Source organism: Squalius cephalus, assembly GCF_949319135.1.
Source record: "Squalius cephalus genome assembly, chromosome: 7".
Lineage (NCBI taxonomy): Eukaryota > Metazoa > Chordata > Actinopteri > Cypriniformes > Leuciscidae > Squalius > Squalius cephalus.
In genome coordinates this window covers 34,031,823-34,055,778 of record NC_137128.1, presented here as the reverse complement: position 1 = coordinate 34,055,778, position 23,956 = coordinate 34,031,823, and the positions used below count along the sequence as shown (strand labels likewise).

The 23,956-nt window shown below is 40.0% G+C and overlaps 2 protein-coding genes and 1 pseudogene across 3 annotated transcripts; 2 read left to right on the top strand and 1 right to left on the bottom strand.

Moving 5' to 3' along the window:
• The first annotated feature begins 304 nt into the window (after positions 1 to 304).
• LOC307161204 (interferon-induced protein 44-like) lies at positions 305 to 10,648 on the top strand (annotated as a pseudogene). The gene is made up of 7 exons (XR_013824069.1): positions 305 to 886; positions 985 to 1,036; positions 8,877 to 9,072; positions 9,148 to 9,296; positions 9,419 to 9,590; positions 9,845 to 9,945; positions 10,042 to 10,648. The product of XR_013824069.1 is annotated as an interferon-induced protein 44-like (transcript).
• Positions 10,649 to 11,310: 662 nt separating this feature from the next.
• Positions 11,311 to 15,221, top strand: LOC307161203 (interferon-induced protein 44-like). Its single transcript, XM_079875814.1, has 8 exons — positions 11,311 to 11,429; positions 11,667 to 12,153; positions 12,240 to 12,291; positions 12,427 to 12,622; positions 12,732 to 12,884; positions 13,002 to 13,173; positions 13,428 to 13,528; positions 13,625 to 15,221. Exons 2-8 carry the CDS (start codon positions 11,673 to 11,675, stop codon positions 13,808 to 13,810), a joined length of 1,341 nt encoding a protein of 446 aa, XP_079731940.1. The 5' UTR covers positions 11,311 to 11,429; positions 11,667 to 11,672; the 3' UTR covers positions 13,811 to 15,221.
• On the bottom strand, positions 14,934 to 19,481 carry rabgap1l2 (RAB GTPase activating protein 1-like 2). The gene is made up of 9 exons (XM_079875816.1): positions 19,174 to 19,481; positions 18,872 to 19,041; positions 18,180 to 18,248; positions 17,925 to 18,035; positions 17,716 to 17,820; positions 17,531 to 17,614; positions 17,373 to 17,444; positions 17,062 to 17,253; positions 14,934 to 15,221 (listed from the first exon to the last, which is right to left on the bottom strand). The coding sequence occupies exons 2-9, from the start codon at positions 18,980 to 18,982 to the stop codon at positions 15,003 to 15,005; spliced, it is 963 nt and encodes a 320-aa protein (XP_079731942.1). The 5' UTR covers positions 18,983 to 19,041; positions 19,174 to 19,481; the 3' UTR covers positions 14,934 to 15,002.
• Positions 19,482 to 23,956: the final 4,475 nt, after the last annotated feature.

Below are 23,956 nucleotides of genomic sequence, written 5' to 3'. Positions count from 1 at the left end.
ATTGACTGCAGGGTGAGGTTTTGCGCTTAACTGGTTTACTGGAAATATCACAATTAAGCAAACCTGTACCGCCATTTCATTTTTCAGTAAAAAAGAAAGTATTATTTTTCTGGTTACCGAAGGAAAGCAGACGAATCTGAAGTCTTGTTCCAAGGTGAGCTGATTTCATAAAATATTATTTTTTTGCAAGATCAATGCATTTTTATATTTTATATTTAAATATTTACATTTAGCATACTTTTTATAATGTGACAATTTGAATTACTTGAATTATTTCACATGAATTTGGGTGTGGATGGTAATCTGTAGCATATATTTTTCAAAATACTTTTTAAAGGACCTCTTCTTTCCATTCCATTATAAAAGCATGCTTTAAAATGTTGGTTGAATGTTTTTCAGATCATTATGAGCACCACCATCACATCCAGCTTGACCAAATGGCAGAGGAAGAAGCTCTGCTCCTTGCTCAGCCATGACAGACTCAGCCTGCTGTTCAAAGCCAGTGTGCATGGCTACAATTTCAATACATTTCACCAAAAATGTAATAAGCAGGGACCAACTGTTATTGTAGCTTACAATAAGTCTGGATATATATTTGGAGCTTTTACTAGCAAAGATTATGGTCAAACTGGCCAATATGTTGTGGATGACAAAGCATTTCTCTTCAGCTTTAATGACAAAGAGGTTAAAGAAGATCCTCTCCGTGTGTTCAGTGGAAATCCACAGAATGCTTTAATTGACAGTGGTCCAAACTTTGAATCTTTAGTGTTTCTTTACGATAACACAGCCACCGTCTACATTAATCCAGGAACATACAAATTCGATCCACATAAGATGCATGGGAATGACTTACAGCTGACTGAATGCGAGGTGTACAGAGTTGAAGGTTTGTATTATTTTGTGGTAATGTTTAGATAATTTATGAGAGAGTATTGCACTTGCAGTAATGACTGTGTGAATAACTCTGGTTTTGATTCCCACCAGACTGTGGAGGACTCATGGAGAAACTATGGAGAAATGTGCAGTGGAACCCTGAGTGAGTGAAGCAAACCAAATTCAGTGTCTTCTTAAAAATAATTCATCAGTCAATGTGGTCTGGTTTCTTTGTTTTTAATATCAATGTCTTTATGAAATGCTTCTGACTAACTGTGTCTCAGGATTGTTTAAAGCTACAATATGTAATTTTTTTCGCCACTAGCGGTCGCTAACCTCTAACAATAACAAAGCCGTAGGTTGATGATGCATAAGCGGAATTATGGAACTTGTCATGCAGATGGATCTAATAATGTTTATAGATGAGTGAATACATTGATGTTTTTAACATGACTGTGGTGCATGGCACAATTGCTAATGAGAGACTGATATCAGCGCCACATGCGACGCGAGTCCCGCATATATAAAGGAATAAGGACATTTCATTCTACCGAACTACCTGCAAGTGCAGAAATACTTCTCACACAGGTCAGTTTATTTGAAGAATTAAACTTGTGAGGTAACGCAGCGGTGTTTCATTTGGTCTACACTATCACACTCAGGGCTGCCAACTTTTGAGTTTAGCTTAGAGTGAGATTTTTTGGGGGGGGGGGGTAGGGGTAGGTTGTGATTGTGATTGTCAAAACATTTGGTAACTAAATAAAATTGTATGAAGTTTAGTGACAACATGTTACGATGTTTACATTGTACAATGACTGGTAGGATACAGTTTTTATTATTGCTTGACAAAAATTTCAAGATTTCAATTCCATTCTTGTGATTTGATTCCGATTTTGATTCAATATTGACTCATTTGGATACATGTTTATTTTAAATTTGTGTTTGGGGTCAAAATGCCCCCAATGGACTTTTCCTTCATTTTTTAAAAGTGTTACCTTCATCGCAGGGGCATGAAACTCTGTGACTTTTCCTAAATAATCTATCTAAACATGCACAAAAAAACTGGGCTTGATTTGGTTGTTCTAAAGGTGTGTAAAATTTTTTTTACCATTTAAGGTGTTTGGGGTCAAAATGACCCCACATTGAAAATGAATGGGAAAATGAAAAAAATGACTTTTTTTAATTTTGTTTGTCAAAAAAATAAAAGTAAATCCATTATAAATCTGAAAATTTTTACAAATAAACCAAGGTCTGGTCCTAGAGCATAAATAAAAAGTAGAACGAATCTCATACACACACACACACACACGCACACAAACACACACATGTATGTGACTGCAACAGAGAGCATTTTTACAGAAATTGGCAAATAAAATAAACAAAACTGGCATAAATCGGAAAAAAATTACATTTAAATCAAGCTCTGGTCCTAGAGCATAAACCCAAAGTGGAATGAACTTTCTATCTCATACACACACACACAAACACACACAAACACACACGTATGTCACTGCAACAGAGAGCATTTTTATAGAAATTGGCAAATAAAATCAACTAAACTGGCATAAATCTGAAAAATGTCACATAATTATGCAACATGGAACAAGCTTGCCCCCCCCCCCACCCACATACACACACACACACACACACACACACACACACACACACACACACACACACACACACATTACAGTCATGTCATAGTGGTGACTTGTAAATGTATGTATAATAATTTGCAAAAGCAAGATAATTCAAAATATATCAGAAAACAACAACAAATTATAACTCTGACAAAACTACATATTTTTTATGTATTTCAAAATGTTTAAATAAATATTCACAAAATATATATCATAAAGTTGTGAGGAGAAGTTTAAGCATCAAGAAAAATGAAGAGAAAATGAATGAGTCTCTATGGGCCTCTATTGGATATATGTGGTCATTGCAATTTCTTTCTTTAATTATAATTTCTAAAGTTTTTCCACAAACCAGCAGATGTCAGTATTCTATCCCTAACACATAGAGCAATGTCCAAAAACTATTTAGATTTAATTAAGATCATCATTTAAGTGATTTTTTCTTTAAAATATCTTTTTTCATGAGCCAATTTATGGCCTAGTTATGTAATTGTGCAGTAAATAGTTAAAAAAACTTCAAAATTTCCACAAAAACACAGCATAAATGTATAGTTGAGAAGTAAATAAAAAAAATGATATATAGTTTTCCATATAAAAATGTATATTTCCTTATGTAATCGCTCTTTAAAAGTTTGGGGTCATTTTGACCCCAAACACCTTAAGTGTTGTCCTTTTTTAACACTGATTAAAGGTTAAAAAAATAATCTCACCTAATGCTGTAAACATAGAGGGCCCAATCTGCTGGTATTATTAAAGGTTAAAAATAACAAATCAAATTAAATATAATGCAGTTTTTGTTATAATAACAATTATTTAATGACATAAGTAAAAATATAATAAATATGTAATATAGTGCTCAGCAAAATCTCTCTAGCTATTTTTTCTATTCAATTAACATGCAATGGTCATTAAATGGCTTTCCTGAGGTAAATGTAACGTTATGTGACATAATTTTTCTCCTGCTGTTATATTGACCTCTTTCCGTGGTTGAAAAACACTAATTGGTCGATATTATGTATACCCTCTCTCGGGTCTGGCCTTGATGTGGCGAGGGGGCTTGCGCGTTCCAGTGACCCTGGAGAGCGATACCGTCGGGAGCTCGCTCCTGGTAGGGTCACCCTAGGCGGGCCGGTCTCCAGGGTAGGTTCCAGACAAACAAAGACCCCAGCATGTCGGTACGCTGTGAGGTGGCAGCCCCACCAACCGACTATCCTGCGGAGGGCTAACAACACACCCAGGAGAAACTCTTTTGTTACGAAACCGATCAGAGAAAGAAGCCGGACTTCCCAACACGGTAACGGACCCCAGCCTGCCCCCGACCAACGAGTACGGATCAACCTTCGTCGCAGGATCCGAGTCGCCACATGGAATGTCCAGACACTTCTTCGCCCCGGAGCTGCCACCCTGCTGTCCCGAGAGCTCTGCCGCTATAACATCTCCTTGGCAGGGCTCTGTGAAGTCCGATGGCACGGCAATGGCGAAATAACAGCAGGCGACCATTGCTACTTCTGGAGTGGTCCCGAAAGACGGACAGGCCTTTATGGTGTGGCACTTGCCATCCCAAAGGCCCTCCGCAAGTCCCTCATCAGCTGGACACCCCTGAGCGACAGATTACTGTCGGCCCGCTCTCTCCACCAACACGGCAAGATGACAGTAATCGTTGCTTATGCCCCCACCGATGTCGCTGATGAGGATGCGAAGGATGTCTTCTTTGACCAACTCCATCAGGCTGTTGGCCAAGCCTCACCACACGACATCACCATCATCCTCACTGATGCCAACGCCACTCTGTCCAGCAGTGATCGGTCCACAGGCTCACCTGTCGGCACAACCTTTGCTGACAGGTCCACAAACGACAACGGTAACCGCCTTCTCCTTCTCTGCCACCACAACAACCTCTGCGTTGCTGATACCTGGTTTCCCCGGAAGCTTATCCATCACTGGACATGGTACAGCCCAGATGGCAGAACCAGGAAAGCGCTGGACCATATCCTCATTTCACGACGCTGGAAGCCGTTTGTCACTAACTGCCGTGTGTACCGAGGAGCAGAGCTTGGCAACACAGACCATCGCCTCCTGGTGGCCCAGCTTAAGTTAAAGCTGCGAGCCAACCAGCACACCAAGACTAAGCCTCGCCTGGACTCCTCCTTACTCAGTGATCCAAACATCGCCACATATTTCAGTTGCGCCATCCGCCGCACCTTTGATAACCTGGCTACCGACAAGGTGAAGGACTGGAAGACCTTCAAGGAAAGTGTCATCCAGTCAGCTCACAATGTCTTTGGATGCTTTCAACCTTCCCCGAATAAGCCTTGGATATCGGAGAGGACACTCAACATCATTGACCAGCGGAGGGAGGCCCGGCTCCGAGGTGACCTGACGGAGTATCAGCGACTGAACCGCCAGCGCAATGTGGCTATAGCTGAGGATAGGGAGAAGTTCTGGCAAGCAGAAGCTAAACACCTAGAGTCCGCGGCCAATAACAACAACATGAGCCGTGTCTTCAGTCTGCTGCGCCAAGCCCGTAATGGCCCACGCATCAAGACAGCCCTGGTGAAAGATTCTGATGGCAACCTTATAGCAACTGAAGCAAACTGCCTCGAACGCTGGAAAGAGCACTTCAGCCTCCTTCTGCAGCACGGTACCTCCCCGGCTGATCCCGCCATCTCATCGGCCGCTAACGCTGCAGCCCCTAGTGTTGTCTGCAGTACAGACCCTGTCACACCTGAGGAAGTCAGAGCCGCTCTGGAAAAACTTAACAACAGGAAAGCCCCCGGCATCTGTGCAATAACCGCTGAGATGCTAAAATCAGGCGGTGAAAGCATCGTCGAGTGGCTTACCCACATATTCAATGAGGTGTGGGAGACAGAGAGGATTCCCAGCGACTAGACCAGAGGAGTCATCTTGCCCTTCTGGAAACGTAAGGGTGACAGGCTAGTCTGCGGCAACCACAGAGGCATTACCCTTCTCTCCATCCCCGGCAAGCTCTTTACCAGGATCTTGCTCACCCGTGCTCTCCCAGCCATCAGAAGCAGCCGCCGTCCCCAGCAGGCTGGCTTCATGCCTAATCGCTCCACAACAGACCAAATCTCCGCCGTTCGCTTGCTGATAGAGAAGACCTATGAATTCCGTAAAGATCGCCATCTTTATATCGGGTTCATAGATCTTAAGGCTGCCTTTGACACCGTCTGCCATACTTCACTGTGGAGTATCCTACATGCCCTTGGAGCACCACCCAAGATCGTTGCCCTGTTCAAGTTGCTTTATAGCAACGCTCAGAGCTGTGTCCGTATCAACGGCAGAGACTCAGACTGGTTTCCCATCTCCAGTGGCGTTCGCCAGGGCTGCGTGGCTGCTCCTGACCTCTTCAACTGCATCATTGACCATCTGATGTCCAGGGTTTGTGAGCGGGTCCCCGGAGTGAACTTCGGCAGTTACCACCTGACTGACTTGGAGTACGCTGACGACACCATCCTGCTCAGCACGTCCTACAGCCAGCTGAGAGACGCTCTGGGCATATACAGTGAAGAGGCTGAGAAGCTTGGCCTCCAGGTGAGCTGGACGAAAACCAAGTTCATGTATGTCGGTGATGGACCGCATCCACCTTCCCTGCGGCTTGGCAATAACATTGTAGAGCCTGTCAAGAACTTTGTGTATTTGGGATCCATAGTGACAGACAACGGGGACCTAAAACCAGAAATTACCCGCAGAAGAGCCCTGGCTGCATCAGCCCTGCAGTCTCTCTGGAAACCACTCTGGCGGCACCAGACCATCTCACGCAAGACGAAGATCCGGATTTACAACTCAGCAGTACTCTCCATCCTGCTTTATGGCTCGGAGACTTGGCCCTTAAATAAGACACTGGCTGCAAGATTAGATGGCTTTGATAGCAGGGCTCTCAGAACCATCGAGAACATCAGGTGGCCCCAGCGGGTTTCCAATCAAGTGCTTAGAGCCCGCACATGCCAGTCCAGAGCATCCTGCCTGGCTGCGCAACGTCGCACCCGCTGGTTTGGCCATGTCCTCCGCCATCCTCCTGACCATCCGACAAGAGCCATTCTCCAGTTTGATCCGAAGGCTGCAGGCTGGAGACGACCACGAGGTAGACCCCGCACCCGATGGCTTGACGTCCTTGCGGGCGACCTCCAACAACATGGAGTTGCTATGGAGGATGCAGAGCAGCTGGCACAAGACCGTCAGCACTGGAAACAACTGGTTCATCTGGTCGGCTCAACGCACAGGGATGGGACGCCCCCCTACCCATCGCAGGAGCCAAAATAAAAATAAATAAATGTTATATTGACCTCTTTCCGTGGTTGAAAAACACTAATTGGTCGATATTATGTATACTTTCGGTAAGTTGTAGCCTACTGCATCTTTAAATAAAAAAGTAACAGGTGATCGGTTCACGTGCACTTGAACTGAGGCGCTCAACGATCTGTCACGTCACAGTTACAAGCGCCAAACGCATTTTTGTCTGAATTTCGTAATAAAATTTACGGAATCTAAGAGCTGAGAATTAGTTTAATATTAAAGTACCTCTTTGCTCCGCAATTTTTCTGTGCGTGAGAAAATGGATGTGTGCCGTGAGAGCGTGTGAAAAGTGTCAATGCGTGAGAGTTGGCAGCCCTAAAGTGCATCTGAGTGTGTTGAAAGTTATAATGTTATTCAATGTGTTAGTTTGTTGGCTGTATGAGACTGGCAGTAAGCTAGATCAACATTACACCGTGTCCTAACTACACGCGACGCGATAAAATTCCGGCGACAGGCGGTGTGTCTGTCCACACTAGACGCGACGTGACTGTGAGACGCCACAACGTCAATCAAAAATCACAGCCAATCAGAACAGCGTGTGTGCGGAGTCTCGCGGCAAGTGCACAGCACTAGAGAGTACTAATCTTGACAGCACTCGCAAGAAAATGGATAAGTAGCTACATAATCAAATTCACAAATATTAAACCATTTAAAAAATACATAGGCTACTGAGTTACTAAAACAATCTTTGATACTTGTTTGTTCACAGTTTTAATAATCTTGTTTCCATTTGTTTAATTTCAAGATCTGAGGTGAATATCCATTGTTGCTTATACAGATTCAAAGCTGGAGCCCTAAATGATATTCAGCGTCACATAACATGCTTTTAACATTAAATAAAGCACATAACAGTACCTGAGATTATCACTGCAACACTTTGATGTTTCAGCGCGACGTCGCAGAAAAATAGAAACCGTTTCTAAATTAGAAACGTCGCGTGTCGCCGTCGCGCCTGGTTACGGACAAAAACTCTGATTAACATGGAAAAGATACCTTTTATCGCGTGTCGCGTCGTCGCGTCGCGTGTAGTTAGGACACCGACACACGATAAAAGGTATCTTTTGTGTATCTTTATTTAATGTCAAAAGCGTGTAATGTGACTTTGAATGTCGTTTAGTGCTCCAGCTTTGTAGCTGTAAAAGCAACAATGGATATAATTCACCTCAGCTCTTGAAATTAAACAAATGGAAACAAGAACGTTAAAACTGTGAACAAACAAGTGTATTATTTGACAAAGATTGTAGTAACTCAGTAGCCTATGTATTTTTTAAATGGTGTAATATGTGTGAATTTGATTATGTAGCTACTTATCCATTTTCTTGCAAGTGTCGTCAAGTTTACTCTCTAGTGCTGTGCACTTGTCGCGAGACTCCGCCCACACGCTGTTCTGATTGGCTGTGATTTTTGATTGACGTTGTGGCGTCTCACAGTCGCGTCACGTCTAGTGTGGACAGACACACCGCCTGTCGCTGGAATTTTATCGCGTCGCGTGTAGACACGGTGTTAGAATAACATACTGATCATATTCTAACATTTCATCATGTTGAGCTATATAACATTGATTAGTTTTATGTACATTTGCTCACCTGTCTAATAAAGTACACGCAAGAGTGGCGTGTCTGTCAAGTCGAAGTTAGTCGCGGACGTGGAGCTCTCGGCATCTCGAAAACGCCACGCTGATATTGATCCTCATTTTATTTCTCCTTTTGTCCCAAAGTCTGCTTGCCGCGGTCCATAATGTTTGAACGAAACAACAACAGCGTGAGCGTGCCACTATACGTAACGCAGTTGTCTGCGTTTGTCGCCATGGTTACTATGGCAGTACAAGCGGAAACCAGGGATAACGCGGATATTACGTCATTGACAGACAGGCGGCAATGACCAGGGACGAACCATTATTTAAAATTGGAATTTCTCTGAAATTAAAAATCTTTGGGAACTTTTGGGATATTGTAAGTGCACAACTGCAGGAAATTTTGGATATTTTATTACAAAAATCTTACATATTGTACCTTTAAGGAATTTGACAATTATAATTACTAATGTTTTTAGGAGAAGGAAGGAGCTCTTGAGCATCATCTCGGGCTGGAAGCCTTCTGTAAGCTCAGTTAAACATGCTCGGATTCTACTGGTGGGTCCTGTCGGGGCTGGGAAATCAAGCTTCTTCAACTCTATCAACTCTGTATTCAAGGGTTATGTGAGCACCCAGGCCAACACTGGCACTGCTGGAACCAGTTTGACTACTCAGGTAGAAGTGCAACTTGATTATTACACCTCTGATTACACCTCTCTGTTCTGTATTAAAAATATTTGTGCAATGTAGTTCCGTACTACATAAGGCCAGGTAGTGGTGTCAGCCATGTTCCCTTCGCTCTGTGTGACTCGATGGGTCTAGAGGAGGGTTTGAACAGAGGTCTGGATGTAGATGATTTTGCCAGTATTTTGAAGGGTCACATTCAAGACAAGTATCAGGTAAGAACTTCAGTAAAAGGTAAACATAATAGGTTTAGAAGATGTTTTACTAGCTAGTTACAGGAATAATTTTTCTTTTTATTCTTGATGATTTAAAGATGTTTGACATATCTTTTTCTTAGTTGAACCCATCAATGCCTATACAACCAGACTCCCCTGCTTACCATAAATCTCCTGACCTGAAGGACAAGATTCACTGTGTGGTGTATGTGATTGACACCAGCAAAGTCAAGCTCCTCTCTGACAAAATGATCGAAAAGTTTGTGGTTTTTCGAAGGAAAACCAACCAGCTCGGTGAGTGACTGACAATAATGAAACAGATTTGAATTCATTTAAAGTGACATGAGTGTATTTTGTCGTTTAAATTATGGAAATTCAATTTACAGTCTCTCTCAAGCAACCTGAGGTCAAGTCCCTTTCTCAAGAGCACCTCTTTTGGGGATTGAGTGTACAACTAACATAAATCTTTAACCACTAGGGCTGCTTCACCCAATAGTTTAATGATCTCTGGGATTTTATGGCATTTAAGGTGTTATTCTGTACTTCAGGTATTCCTCAGCTGGTTCTGCTCACTAAGGTGGATGAGGCCTGTCCCTTAGTGGCAGAAGACCTGAAAAATGTCTACCAGAGCCACTATATCAACAAAATGGTACAAATGAATATAAATGACTTTAATGTCTGTATTCTATACTGTTCTCTTTCACATCTTGTTCTTGAGTATTTCTGTTGAACTGTTTTGTGACAGGTGCAAGAGGTGAGTGCTCAGCTTGGAGTTTCTTTGTCTGCTGTGATCCCAGTGAAGAACTACTACCAAGAACTGGAAATAGACCCTCAAACTGACATACTGCTTCTAAACGCTGTTGTTCAGATACTCAGAGCCGCTGAGGGCTTTTTTGATGATTTTTACAATCCAGAGGAGAGGTCTGAGTAGAGCTCAGTCTCTTTTCCTTGTCTGACCTAAAGATGGATGTAGCCTATTATTTGTATTAACAAATTGAATCTTTTGGTTTTAAACGCATACATTTATATTTGTTACAGTCTGTGCTTTGAGTGTTTCCCTCTCTCTGTATATGCATGATATCATTACTCCTTTCATCTCTCTGAGTATATGTTAGTGTAGGGACGCTTGTGCACCTGTGTTACTTATTTTTAAGAGCGGACGCATTTGTAAATCGAATGTGTTTGGTTTCCAATGTCATCTGCTTTATTATTTTATTATTGTTATTTGTTTGTGTTTTGGTAATTTGCTGTTAAGCCTTTTCGAGTTATTTTACCTTCTTGGTTCTCTGATGAAACAAGTTTTCTTTTGCTTCTTGTAATTTGTTTTTGTATTAAATGTTTCAATATAATTGCATCCTGGCTTCATGTGTCCTTGTTGCACCTTTTGCAGTGCAATTGTAGTCAGTTACTGATTCCAAATTACATGACAAATATTGTATTTAGTATAATCCATTACATTACACATTTAAGGTGATATAATCTGACTACTTTTAGATTACTTTTGACCTAACTCATTTATCACACTGATTTGAACAGGAATGAATGAAATATAGTTTTGAAGGAAAATACAAAAAGAAAGAAAATATATGAATAACATGAAGTGCATTAAATTTTACATTACGTCAGGGTTTCCTACACTTTTTTTTTTCTTCAAATGATACAATTTTCAAATGAAAAGAATAAAAAATGACTAAATAGATAAAACAAGATATGTATTTTATTTGTTTACCATGTGACCATTAGAGAACCGTGAACTTAATTTTATTATGTATTATCATAATAAATGTAGCCTATTACAAATATTATTATTTTTATTTTTATTTTTATTTTTTTGCAGGGCAGCAGAGCTACAGTTTAAAGATCCGAAATGTCCTTAATTTTGAGATTGTCTACATCTTGGTCTGATAGAAGCTTTATTAGGTGTCATTACTAAACTAGTTTTTATTCGAGTGTTTTAATTATGAAACATCACATCACTGATTTACCGAACCTGCCAGAACCAAACTTACGACGACGCGTTTCATTTTTGTGACGTAGGCTACGACGTACCGCAAGTTGCGTTTCCCTAAAAACGAAAGTTATCTCTTTCGGGGTTGCGAAAGAAAGCAGGAGATTCTGACTACTTGTTCCAACGTAAGCTGTTTTAATTTCATTTGCATACTTAATATAATTTGAATTATTTGAGTCATTTCGGATGAATTTGGGTGCATGGGTGAAATAATAGCCTACACAGGCTAGGCTACGTTGCTCTTTTTTATATAGGCTAGTTGCATGCATATTTTACAATATATTCAAAATACTTTTAAAGGACATCTTCTTTCCATTCCATTATAACAGCATGCTTTAAAATGTTGGTTGAATGTTTTTCAGATCATTATGAGCACCACCATCACATCCAGCTTGACCAAATGGCAGAGGAAGAAGCTCTGCTCCTTGCTCAGCCATGACAGACTCAGCCTGCTGTTCAAAGCCAGTGTGCATGGCTACAATATCAATACATTTCACCAAAAGTGTAATAAGCAGGGACCAACTGTTATTGTAGCTTACAATAAGTCTGGATATGTTTTTGGAGCTTTTACTAGCAAAGATTATGGTCAAACTGGTCAAAATGTTGTGGATGACAAAGCTTTTCTCTTCAGCTTTAATGACAAAGAGGTTAAAGAAGATCCTCTCCGAGTGTTCAGTGGAAATCCCCAGTTTTCTTTCACTGACAATGGTCCGAACTTCGGTTCTTTAGTGTTTCTTTACAATAACACAGCCACCGTCTACAGTAATCAAGCAGCATACAAATTCGATCCACAGCAGATGTATGGGAATGACTTACAGCTGACAGAATGTGAGGTGTACAGAGTTGAAGGTTTGTATTATTTCAGATAATTGCTGAGAAAATAGTGCACCTTCAGTAATGATTGTGTGAATAACTCTGGTTTGGATTCTCACCAGACTGTGGAGGACTCATGGAGAAACCATGGAGAAATGTGCAGTGGAACTCTGAGTGAGTGAAGCAAATTTAGTGTATTTAGTAATTTAGATTTTAATTTGGTCTGTTTTCTTTATTTTAAGTTCAAGGTCTTTTACAAAATGTTTCTCACTTCCTTAAGGAATTTGACAATGAAATTAATATTTTTAGGAGAAGGAAGGCGCTTTTGAGCATCATCTCAGGATGGAAGCCTTCTTTAAGCTCAGTTAAACATGCTCGGATTCTACTGGTGGGTCCTGTTGGGGCTGGGAAATCAAGCTTCTTCAACTCTATCAACTCTGTATTCAAGGGTTATGTGAGCAACCAGGCCAACACTGGCGCTGCTGGAACCAGTTTGACTACTCAGGTAGAAATATACCCTGATAATTACCTCTGATATTTTACAGAGGGATATATTGTGATTGGATATCTCTATACTGTATTTAAATTAATTGCTAAATATTTGTGCCTTGTAGTTTCGTACCTACCACATAAAGCCAGGTAGCGGAGTCAGCCATGTTCCCTTCACTCTGTGTGACTCGATGGGTCTGGAGGAGGGTTTGAACAGCGGTCTGGATGTAGATGATTTTGCCAGTATTTTGAAGGGTCACATTCAAGACAGGTATCAGGTGAGAACTTTTGGTGAAAGGTAATAACAACAGTTACTAAGTGTGGCAGATGTTTTATTAGTATTTTCAGTCTCACTTCTTAATGATTTAAAGTTTTACTACATGTTTTTTTCTTAGTTTAACCCATCAATGCCTATACAACCAGACTCCCCTCATTTCCATAAATCTCCTGACCTGAAGGACAAGATTCACTGTGTGGTGTATGTGATCGACTCCAGCAAAGTCAAGCTCCTCTCTGACAAAATGAATGACAAGTTCGCGGTTTTTCGAAAGAAAACCAACCAGCTGGGTGAGGAAATAACAATAATGAATTAGATTTAAATACATTTCAAGTGATATGAGTGTTTTTTGTCATTTAAATAATAGAATATTAGATTTTCAGCCTCTCTCAAGAAACAGGAGGTAAAGTCCATTTCTGAGCATTTCTTGATGTCACTTCTTCTGTACAATTAACACAAATCTTTAACCACTAGGGCTGCTTCACCCAATAGTTTAATGATCTCTGGGATTTTATGGCATTTAAGGTGTTATTCTGTACTTCAGGTATTCCTCAGCTGGTTCTGCTCACTAAGGTGGATGAGGCCTGTCCCTTAGTGGCAGAAGACCTGAAAAATGTCTACCAGAGCCACTATATCAACAAAATGGTACAAATGAATATAAATGACTTTAATGTCTGTATTCTATACTGTTCTCTTTCACATCTTGTTCTTGAGTATTTCTGTTGAACTGTTTTGTGACAGGTGCAAGAGGTGAGCGCTCAGCTTGGAGTTTCTATGTCTGCTGTGATCCCAGTGAAGAACTACTGCCAAGAACTGGAAATAGACCCTCAAACTGACATACTGCTTCTAAACGCTGTTGTTCAGATACTCAGATCCGCTGAGGGCTTTTTTGATGATCTTTACAATCCAGAGGAGAGGTCTGAGTAGAAGGTTCTGGATTAGAATTAGAAATTAGAAATTACCTCTTTGTTTACATTCATATTGTTTTAGGTGACAAATGCATCTTTGTTTGTGTAAGGTCTGTTGACATTTCTACTGTTGCTCTTAACATGCAAACTGTTGGTGATCCAAAACATGCAATCAGATGTCTAATATTCAAAGCTTTCTTTTCAGTTTGAGAGAAAAATTTGTAGTTTATAAATGAAGTTTATTTGTTGTGGAAGATAATGAAATAAATACATTCACAAAGTACCATCAATTAACCGTAAATATGTTTGAAGACAATTGTTTGTACTTGATCTAACCCATAAAAAGTACTTTTGTTTATGTAACCTAATGTAGTTAGGTTGATTTAGTGAAATTAAATTAAAAACCAGTTCATTTAGAAGCATAATAAGTTGCAAAACACTTTTTGCAGTGTATGCTTAAACTCACAGTACAAAAACTTCATACAGTCTTCATGAGAGATTGCCTTTAGAGCAACTGATATGTTGCAGTCATCTCATGGGAGCAGATATCTACTCCTATCACCCATCCTTTAAGAATCCTCTCATTCCCAATGTCTACAACCATACAGGTTGTTCCACCTTGTTTTGCATTGCAGAAGTAAGCTAATTTCTGTGAATTTGTGAGACTTCTGGTTCATTAGCCACTATAGGTAAATAACTAGAAAAATAACCAAGTGCTACAAACCAGTGTGTTTATAATTGCAACACTATACATTAAAATAACATGGAAAAAGAAACAGCAGTTTGCAGTATCAGGCAGCATTACAAGCTGTTTTGTACAGCTAAAAGTAACTGGAAGCGGATGACACCAGACACATCAAATTAGCTCTTAAGGTGGATAATGTCCTCTGTGGCTAGTTGCGTATTAAATTAGTCTTAAAAGTTAGCCATGTAATTTTTTTTTTCTTTAAGACTGGTCATAACTTTTTTTTTAAAGAAAGTTAAACAGGTAAATTGGTCTAGTTTGAAAATGAAAAGTAAGTCTTTTCAGATTACCCCTTGACTAACTGTTGGTCAGACTACTTAAGACTCAGAATTAACATTGTGACTATTGTTACTATGCAACTGGCCCTAAGGTCTGAGAGAATAGCTTTCTCATCATCTGAGAGACTCATTTCAGGAGTGCTCTCATGAAATATTTTTCTTCTCCACTAGTAGAATGCTCCTCCTTTTCATACTTTGGTCGCTCTCCCTTCTCGTTGGGCCCAGGAGAGCCTTCTGGTGACCCAGCTGGAATGGGGGTTATTTGTGGGGCTCCAGGCTGAATCTGATTGAGAGGAGTTCTGATGGCCACTGGCAGCTGTCCTGAAAGAGTCCAGAGTTTTTCTGAGCCATGTGCTCTTAGCAGCCTGAAGTTCAGTCGTCACAACTGTGTTTTGGTGCTCCAACTCCTTGGGAAATCAAGATGATAAATAAATGATGAAAAAGAGATTTTTTTTAGCATAAATGTATGCATTTAAAATCATTTACATGACACTTCAGTAACATTTAATAATAAGCTTCAATTTATTAACGTAAGTTATCATGAACAATGAACAACATTTTTAACAGCATTTGTGAATGTTAATTTATAAATTTACTATTGTTCATTGAGTCATGTTATTCACAATAAGTGAACAAATGTTTATTTATAAAACTTGAATTGTTAAAAATGTATTAAAATAGATTAATGAATTCTGTAAAAGTATTGCCCATGGTTTAAAAAATTTTAACTAAAATTTTTAAGTACCATCAACTTGGATGTTTAAGTCATTTCAACTGCAATGTTTATATTATGTTTATATAATTTATTGTAGCTTATAAATAACTTATTTTGATGAGTTAAAGCAATGTAAAAACATATAATTTTACACCTTATGTCATTTATATTCATTTATATTATTTTACTTTTCATTTTATATTTATATGAAAAATTCAAATTCTGTTTTTCTTGGTTAATCAATAAAGACTTTGCCAGAATCAGAAATGTTTACAAATGTTGTAAAGTAATATAGAGTAAAAAAAGGTAGAAGAAAAATTAGGGCTGTTAACGTTAACGTGTGTAGGCTACTACGGTGGCCCAGTAGTGCACAACACAACGAAATTTAAAAAGCACACATAAGTTCACATCACAACGATATGAATCCACAACACAACAGAAATGAGCCACAACACAACGGAAATAAGCCACAACACAACGGAAAATGTAGGCTACAACACAACGAAATAAAGCGCAACACAACGGAAATGCTCCCGACCACTAGAGGGCTCTTGGAGCGCGGTAAAGTTAGTTTTCCTTGCTACTATTCTATAGAGTCAGCAGTCTTAATATATCAATACCACGATTAGTTTTAACAGTATGTAGCCATTGTTTAATTAATACAAATTATACGTTTTAACAACTTGAAGGAATTGGCGGATGTTCCCTCAGGGATCATGCGCTGTGGTATCGCGTCAAAGCATTCTAGAGTAGGCTATAAATGCAGCTATAATGCACGTAGGTGATTTTGAATTAATGAATGTCGACATACAATGGTTAGCTACATACTGTAAAACTAATTGTGGTGTTGATATATTTTTTAGACTGCTGACTCTATAAAACAGTGGCATGGAAAACTAACTTTATCGCGCTCCGAGATCCCTCTAGTGGTCGGGAGCATTTCCGTTGTGTTGCGGCTTTATTTCTTTGTGTTTTACATTTTCCGTTGTGTTGTGAACTTATGTTTGCTTTTTAAATTTCGTTGTGTTGTGCACTACTGGGCCACCGTAAAGGAAGGGCACAGTTATTATGGGTTTATGTGAGGATTGTTTGAAGTTCACTTAAATTAAAAGTTGTAATATTTTTTGAAGCCCAATAAATGTAAAATAAATCATAGCTTTCAATTACACTGTAATGTTGAATGGCTATAATTAATGTATAAAATTTTCGTCCAGACATCGCTGTATTAATAACATTATCAGTGATACTGACCTTCATTCATAAAAAGATGCAAAGTACAAGTATTTAAAATATATTGCCTTTATGTTGTCTCTACATTAATTTGGAGATTAACTGTGAAATTACTACAATATAAAACATATAAAAAAACTTAAGTGTTTTTAATTGTGATTAATGAGAAAAAAAGTGTGATTAATCAAGTTAATGTTTTTAATCGATTGACAGCACTAAGAAAAATATATTTAAAAAATCTTCTCACAAGTCACATTTCAAGTTTCAAGTCGCATGCTTTTCATCAGGCTTTTATGTCTTACTTGTATCTTGCATTTGGACTCCACCATTTGTAGCTTGGTCTGGGCTAGCTCTCTCTCTAACTCTTGGACCTGTTCTCTGAGAGAGGCCTTCACTTCCTCCTGAGCAGAGCTTTCTTCACTCTCAGAGCACTGCTGAATTGATCCATCCATACTAAAGATGTGTCTGCACCGCTCACACTCCAGCATCTTGCTCTGAAATAATAAAATATATACAGTGTATGTGAGAAAATAGGCTGTTTAAAGAGAAACATCATACTACAGTAAGACTGACGGTGAAGGTCAAGCTGCTTTGAGGTCAGTTTGTTTCTTACCTTGATAACCGCCAGCTCTTTGTCTGCTTGAGCTTTCTGGTTTTCAAGATTAGTGTTCAGTTGGGAGCAAATCTAAAGGATCCAAGAAAATGAGCTGAAAGTCGGCATCAAATGCAACAATGTTTATTGAATATGTGGAGGTGTGATTGAATGTTTACCTGCTTGTAGTCGGCGATGATGTTGTTTGATCTCTTAATGTCTGACTCTGCTTTGTCCAGCTCTCTCCTAAACATCTTTTTTAGCTGTCGAACACATCAATGCATTAGACAAGGGCAAAGCATGAGCTCTCTTTCACAGAGATTGTTCAAACACTTTACTGCTCAAATCAGTGATGTTAAAGCACCTGTGAAGCCTCCTCCTCCTTTCCCCTTTTCTCCTCCTCTGTAATCCTCAGAAGCTGTTTGGTTTTTAACAGCTCCTTGGTTAATTCATCCACCTGGTCCTCGGTCTAAAAAAAACACACCAGATCTATCTAAACATGCACAGCAAATAAAACAGAAAATGAAACTAGCCTGTTGCATATGCATGATAACTCGTAATAATTAGACAGACCTGATCTAAAGCAGTCCTCAGTGCAATCTTGCTGGTGACAAGTTTTTGTGCAAGATCATCATTTTCCTGCTCCAGACGCAAACTGGTTTCCTGAAGCATACGGTTTTCTCTCTAGAAAAAAAAGAAAGAAAATACCACAAAACTACAACCCTGAAGTATTCAATGCATGATTATGCAAGAGCTATAGTTTTGTAGATATGGGTGTTGCAGAGCAGGACGGAAGCTTTTTGTTTTTGTCAGGGTGTGATCACTTACCTCGTACCTGTCGAGTGGGTCTTCTGGCTGCAATTGGTTATCTCTTAATTTTGGCTTCTTAGATGGCACCTGTTTAAAAAGGGGATTCAAATAACTTTCAAATCATATCAGGTAGCCTATATGCAAATCTAAAAGGCATGAAAGGAATGTACTTTAACATCTTCTAAGTAATGATTATATAATATTCATAGTTGCAATTTTATCGATAATATTTTTTAAATTATGTATTTAATTCATATAAAAATGTACACACGCACGCACGCACACACACATATTATTTATATATCATCATGTACGTATTTATTAAACTTTTAGATCATATCAAGTGCAAAAATTTTGAAGGCATGAAAGGAATGTTCAGTAACATCTTAAGTACTTATGTTAAGTTCATAGTTGCAGGAGCATTTCTTTTTGCAATTTTATAATGATTTTTTTGTATTAATTTAAAAAAATGTGTGTATATATATATATATTGTACACCATGTACATATATTTATGATAATATTATAATATTTATGTTTGTGATCACCAAGGAGTAAACATTTTAACAATAATTGATCACAAACACTAATATTTTTTAAAAGAGATTTGAAAAAAATAACCATGCTGTTGTGCTACTCCATTAAAAATTCCAGCATGCCAGCTTTAAGTCAACATGTGACAAACGTGAGGTCCAAAGTTGCTGAACTTACCACTTGTTTCGGTAGAGACTCCACCACTAGACTGGCCAGGATCTCCTCCTCTGACATTTGGTCAATAATATAGGCATCATAAGCAACAGCAATAGACACTTCTTCCATCATTTTGGCAGGTGAGTCGAACACAAGTGATCTCAAAATACAGAGTAGGCCACTGAACGTTTCTGGAGAAATGACAACAGGTTTGACAGGCAACAGTCTATGTCTGTCTTGTCTCAATGCAAGCCCAGCCCAGCCCTAAGACTATGGGAGGAGTTTCATTTCAGTCCACCTTTGTCCTGTGGTTCTTCACTTACCTAATAAGCAGGTATCAAAACACTATGGCCTTCCAACTGCTCCCTGTTGAACTTCCTCACAGTATTATTCCACAATCCAGCAGCCAATACTAATTATTTCCTCGTTACTAAACCAAAGGTTACATGACTAAATCAAAATCAATATCATTAAAATTATGAATCCAACACAATTAGGTTCCAGAACAGATATATTTTTCCCTTTTACCGTCACAGATTAGAGTTTGCAAGCCTGCCTGTGGCTTCAAGCACAGGGCAAAAGACTGTGAAATTGAAATTCTTGCTGTAATCCTGAAGGTCGCCCCTCACACAAAAACACTGTGGTTTGCCGGGGACAAGCAGGTGCCAGTACATTCCTCCATTCCTTAAGCTGCTTATATCTGGCTGCTGTATGTTCATTGGGATTGATGGAGGCTGAGAACTGCTGTTTTTATCATTTCACTGCAGCTTCAGGCTGGCATCGTGCAGATATTATAAATCAAAATGGTCAAAAGCACTAGTTTCTTATAAAACTACCTTTGCTTCTTTGTCTGTTATGCAGAGCTAATCTGTTGTGGTCATCAGCTTGAACAAAGCCGAGCTAATAAGGCGAAAAATAAGAAGGAGAGAGAAAGAGAAGGGGAATGTGAACAAAAGTGGGGGAGGATGTTATTAGTAATTGAAAGAAGGGAGGAGAAAAGAGCAATAAAGACAAACAGCAAAGTGTGACAGTGTTCAAAGGTTCTTGTATTGGAGGAGGTGCCAACTCAATCTTCAGGTATCACCATGAACCTGTGAAACAAACAAACGCACAACTGTCTCCAACGGTGTGGTGGGAGTGGCTCTCACCTCCATTTGCTAAGTGTGCTGCTTATTATGGCTGAAAACTCATAGTGAGTCAGTGGAAAGCTTCATCATGCTGAGAGTGAAATTCTTTTACAGTTGCTGAACTGCCATGGAAATGAGATGCATGGAACAGCTATTTGCTTAACAAGATCTTAAACTGGTCCTTCAAGTCGTTTAACACAATCACAATGCACAGATAGAATGCAGTCCCAGCCCTGCTTGACACTCCCGGTTAAGTATCTTCAGTGCTTGTAAAAATATCAAAGTGAAAGAAAATGTTGCAAAGAGAAAACGGTAAGATTAGTGGATTCTGATTTTGTCAAAATTACACAAATGTGTGTTTACTCAAGCAGTGGTTTTGTACACTACCGATCATATGTCTGGTGTTATGTTTTGGATGGATGCATTAAATTGATCAAAAGTGACAGTTAACATGGTTACAAAAAATTCTATTTCAAATATCTTTTCAACTTTCTATTCATCAAAGAACCCTAAAAAAAAAATATATACAGTGAGGAAAATAAGTATTTGAACACCCTGCTATTTTGCAAGTTCTCCCACTTAGAAATCATGGAGGGGTCTGAAATTGTCATTGTAGGTGCATGTCCACTGTGAGAGACATAATCTAAAAAAAAATCCAGAAATCACAATGTATGATTTTTTAACTATTTATTTGTATGATACAGCTGCAAATAAGTATTTGAACACCTGAGAAAATCAATGTTAATATTTGGTACAGTAGCCTTTGTTTGCAATTACAGAGGTCAAACGTTTCCTGTAGTTTTTCACCAGGTTTGCACACACTGCAGGAGGGATTTTGGCCCACTCCTCCACACAGATCTTCTCTAGATCAGTCAGGTTTCTGGGCTGTCGCTGAGAAACACGGAGTTTGAGCTCCCTCCAAAGATTCTCTATTGGGTTTAGGTCTGGAGACTGGCTAGGCCACGCCAGAACCTTGATATGCTTCTTACAGAGCCACTCCTTGGTTATCCTGGCTGTGTGCTTCGGGTCATTGTCATGTTGGAAGACCCAGCCTCGACAAATCTTCAATGCTCTAACTGAGGGAAGGAGGTTGTTCCCCAAAATCTCACAATACATGGCCCCGGTCATCCTCTCCTTAATACAGTGCAGTCGCCCTGTCCCATGTGCAGAAAAACACCCCCAAAGCATGATGCTACCACCCCCATGCTTCACAATATAGATGGTGTTCTTGGGATGGTACTCATCATTCTTCTTCCTCCAAACACGCTTAGTGGAATTATGACCAAAAAGTTCTATTTTGGTCTCATCTGACCACATGACTTTCTCCCATGACTCCTCTGGATCATCAAAATGGTCATTGGCAAACTTAAGACGGGCCTTGACATGTGCTGGTTTAAGCAGGGGAACCTTCCGTGCCATGCATGATTTCAAACCATGACGTCTTAGTGTATTACCAACAGTAACCTTGGAAACGGTGGTACCAGCTCTTTTCAGGTCATTGACCAGCTCCTCCCGTGTAGTTCTGGGCTGATTTCTCACCTTTCTTAGGATCATTGAGACCCCACGAGGTGAGATCTTGCATGGAGCCCCAGTCCGAGGAAGATTGACAGTCATGTTTAGCTTCTTCCATTTTCTAATGATTGCTCCAACAGTGGACCTTTTTTCACCAAGCTGCTTGGCAATTTCCCTGTAGCCCTTTCCAGCCTTGTGGAGGTGTACAATTTTGTCTCTAGTGTCTTTGGACAGCTCTTTGGTCTTGGCCATGTTAGTAGTTGGATTCTTACTGATTGTATGGGGTGGACAGGTGTCTTTATGCAGCTAACGACCTCAAACAGGTGCATCTAATTTAGGATAATAAATGGAGTGGAGGTGGACATTTTAAAGGCAGACCAACAGGTCTTTGAGGGTCAGAATTCTAGCTGATAGACAGGTGTTCAAATACTTATTTGCAGCTGTATCATACAAATAAATAGTTAAAAAATCATATATTGTGATTTCTGGATTTTTTTTTTTTTAGATTATGTCTCTCACAGTGGACATGCACCTACGATGACAATTTCAGACCCCTCCATGATTTCCAAGTGGGAGAACTTGCAAAATAGCAGGGTGTTCAAATACTTATTTTCCTCAGTGTATATTCCACAGAACTATTAAACAGCTCAACTTTTACATTTACGCATTTGGTAGACACATCCAAGGCATTCATTTTAGTTCTAGAGTTCTTGCTTTCCCTAAGAATCAAACCCATGACCATGATGCGCTACAGTTTGAGCTACACTTCTCAACATTAATAATAAGAAATGTTTCTTGAGCATCAAATCAGTATATTACAATGATTTCTGATGGATGACACTGAAGCCTGCAGTAATGATGCTGAAAATTCAGCTTTGCCATCACAGGAATAAATTCCATTTAAAATATATTTAATATAGGAATAAATTTTCAGATTTTTTGCTGTATTTTTGATCATTTAAATGTAGCTTTGGTGAACAAGAGACTTCAAAAGCATTACAAATCTTATTTTAACCCAAACTTTTTAACGGTATAGTGTGCATGTTTGTATTAAAAACTTAATTCTAAACCCTCTTAAATTTGTATTAATTATATCCTTTAAGCTAAAATGTAATTATTTTAATTGAAAGGCTAAACTGTGTTTTAACTTTTAGAATTGTCTATTGTGTTTCGTAATTATTTTACTGTTTCAATTTAGCTGAGAAGCAGTTTCTGGCATCCGGAACAGATGCCCGAGCCACCTCAGCTGACCCCTCTCGATGTGGAGGAGCAGCGGCTCTACTCTGAGCTCCTCCTGAGTGACCGAGCTCCTCACCCTATCTCTAAGGGATCGCCCAGCCACCCTGCAGAGAAAGCTCATTTCGGCCGCCTGTATCGGGGATCTTGTCCTTTTGGTCATGACCCACAGCTCATGACCATAGGTGAGAGTAGGAACGTAGATTGAGCGGTAAATCGAGAGCTTCGCCTTGCGGCTCAGCTCTTTCTTCACCACGACAGACCGGTACAGCGACCGCATTACTGCAGAAGCTGCACCGATCCTTCTGTCAATCTCCCGTTCCATCCTTCCCTCACTCGTGAACAAGACCCCAAGATACTTGAACTTCTCCACTTGAGGCAGGAACTCCACCAACCTGAAGTGGGCAAACCACCCTTTTCCGACTGAGAACCATGGCCTCGGATTTGGAGGTGCTGATTCTCATCCCAGCCGCTTCACACTCGGCTGCAAACCGCCCCAGTGCATGCTGATGGTCCTAGTATGATGGGGCCAGCACGACAACATCATCCGCAAAAAGCAGAGACGAAATCGTGTGGTCCCTAAACCTGATACCCTCTGGCCCCTGGCTGCGCTTAGAAATTCTGTCCATAAAAATTATGAACAGAACCGGCGACAAAGGGCAGCCCTGCTGGAGTCCAACATGCACCGGGAACAAGTCTGACTTACTGCCGGCAATGCGAACCAAGCTCCTGCTCCGGTCGTACAGGGACCGGACAGCCCTTAGCAAAGGGCCTCAGACCCCATACTCCCAGAGCACCCTCCACAGGACGCCGCGAGGGACACAGTCGAATGCCTTCTCCAAATCCACAAAGCACATGTGGATTGGATGGGCAAACTCCCATGAACCCTCCAGCAGGATAATACCCTGGAGACGGTATAGAGCTGGTCCAGTTTTCCACGACCGGGACAAAAACCGCACTGTTCCTCCTGAATCCAGGGGTTCTACTATCAGCCGTATTCTCCTCTCCAGTACCCTGGCATAGACTTTCCCGGGGAGGCTGAGAAGTGTGATCCCCTGTAGTTGGAACACACCCTCCGGTCCACCTTCAGTGGGAAAAATGTTTAAAAAAGTGGAAATGTTCAATTAGGTAAAACGTTTGATAACCAGTCTTTTTCATAGTTTCTCGTAATCTGCTACTAGAATATAGCAACATGAATAGGAATATGGAAGAAAAACACAATTAAAGCCAA

What these genes read in the sequence shown, in the direction of transcription:
- LOC307161203 (XM_079875814.1), top strand. Translation starts at nt 11,673, where the DNA reads ATGAGCACCACCATCACATCCAGCTTGACCAAATGGCAGAGGAAGAAG. An exon ending in TGAGGTGTACAGAGTTGAAG is followed by an intron (nt 12,154 to 12,239) that starts GTTTGTATTATT and finishes GATTCTCACCAG; the next exon opens with ACTGTGGAGGACTCATGGAG. An exon ending in ACATTCAAGACAGGTATCAG is followed by an intron (nt 12,885 to 13,001) that starts GTGAGAACTTTT and finishes TTTTTTTCTTAG; the next exon opens with TTTAACCCATCAATGCCTAT.
- rabgap1l2 (XM_079875816.1), bottom strand. Translation starts at nt 18,982, where the DNA reads ATGATGGAAGAAGTGTCTATTGCTGTTGCTTATGATGCCTATATTATT. An exon ending in AGGAGGAGGAGGCTTCACAG is followed by an intron (nt 17,615 to 17,715) that starts GTGCTTTAACAT and finishes TGTGTTCGACAG; the next exon opens with CTAAAAAAGATGTTTAGGAG. An exon ending in AGTCCAAATGCAAGATACAA is followed by an intron (nt 15,222 to 17,061) that starts GTAAGACATAAA and finishes TGATTTCCCAAG; the next exon opens with GAGTTGGAGCACCAAAACAC.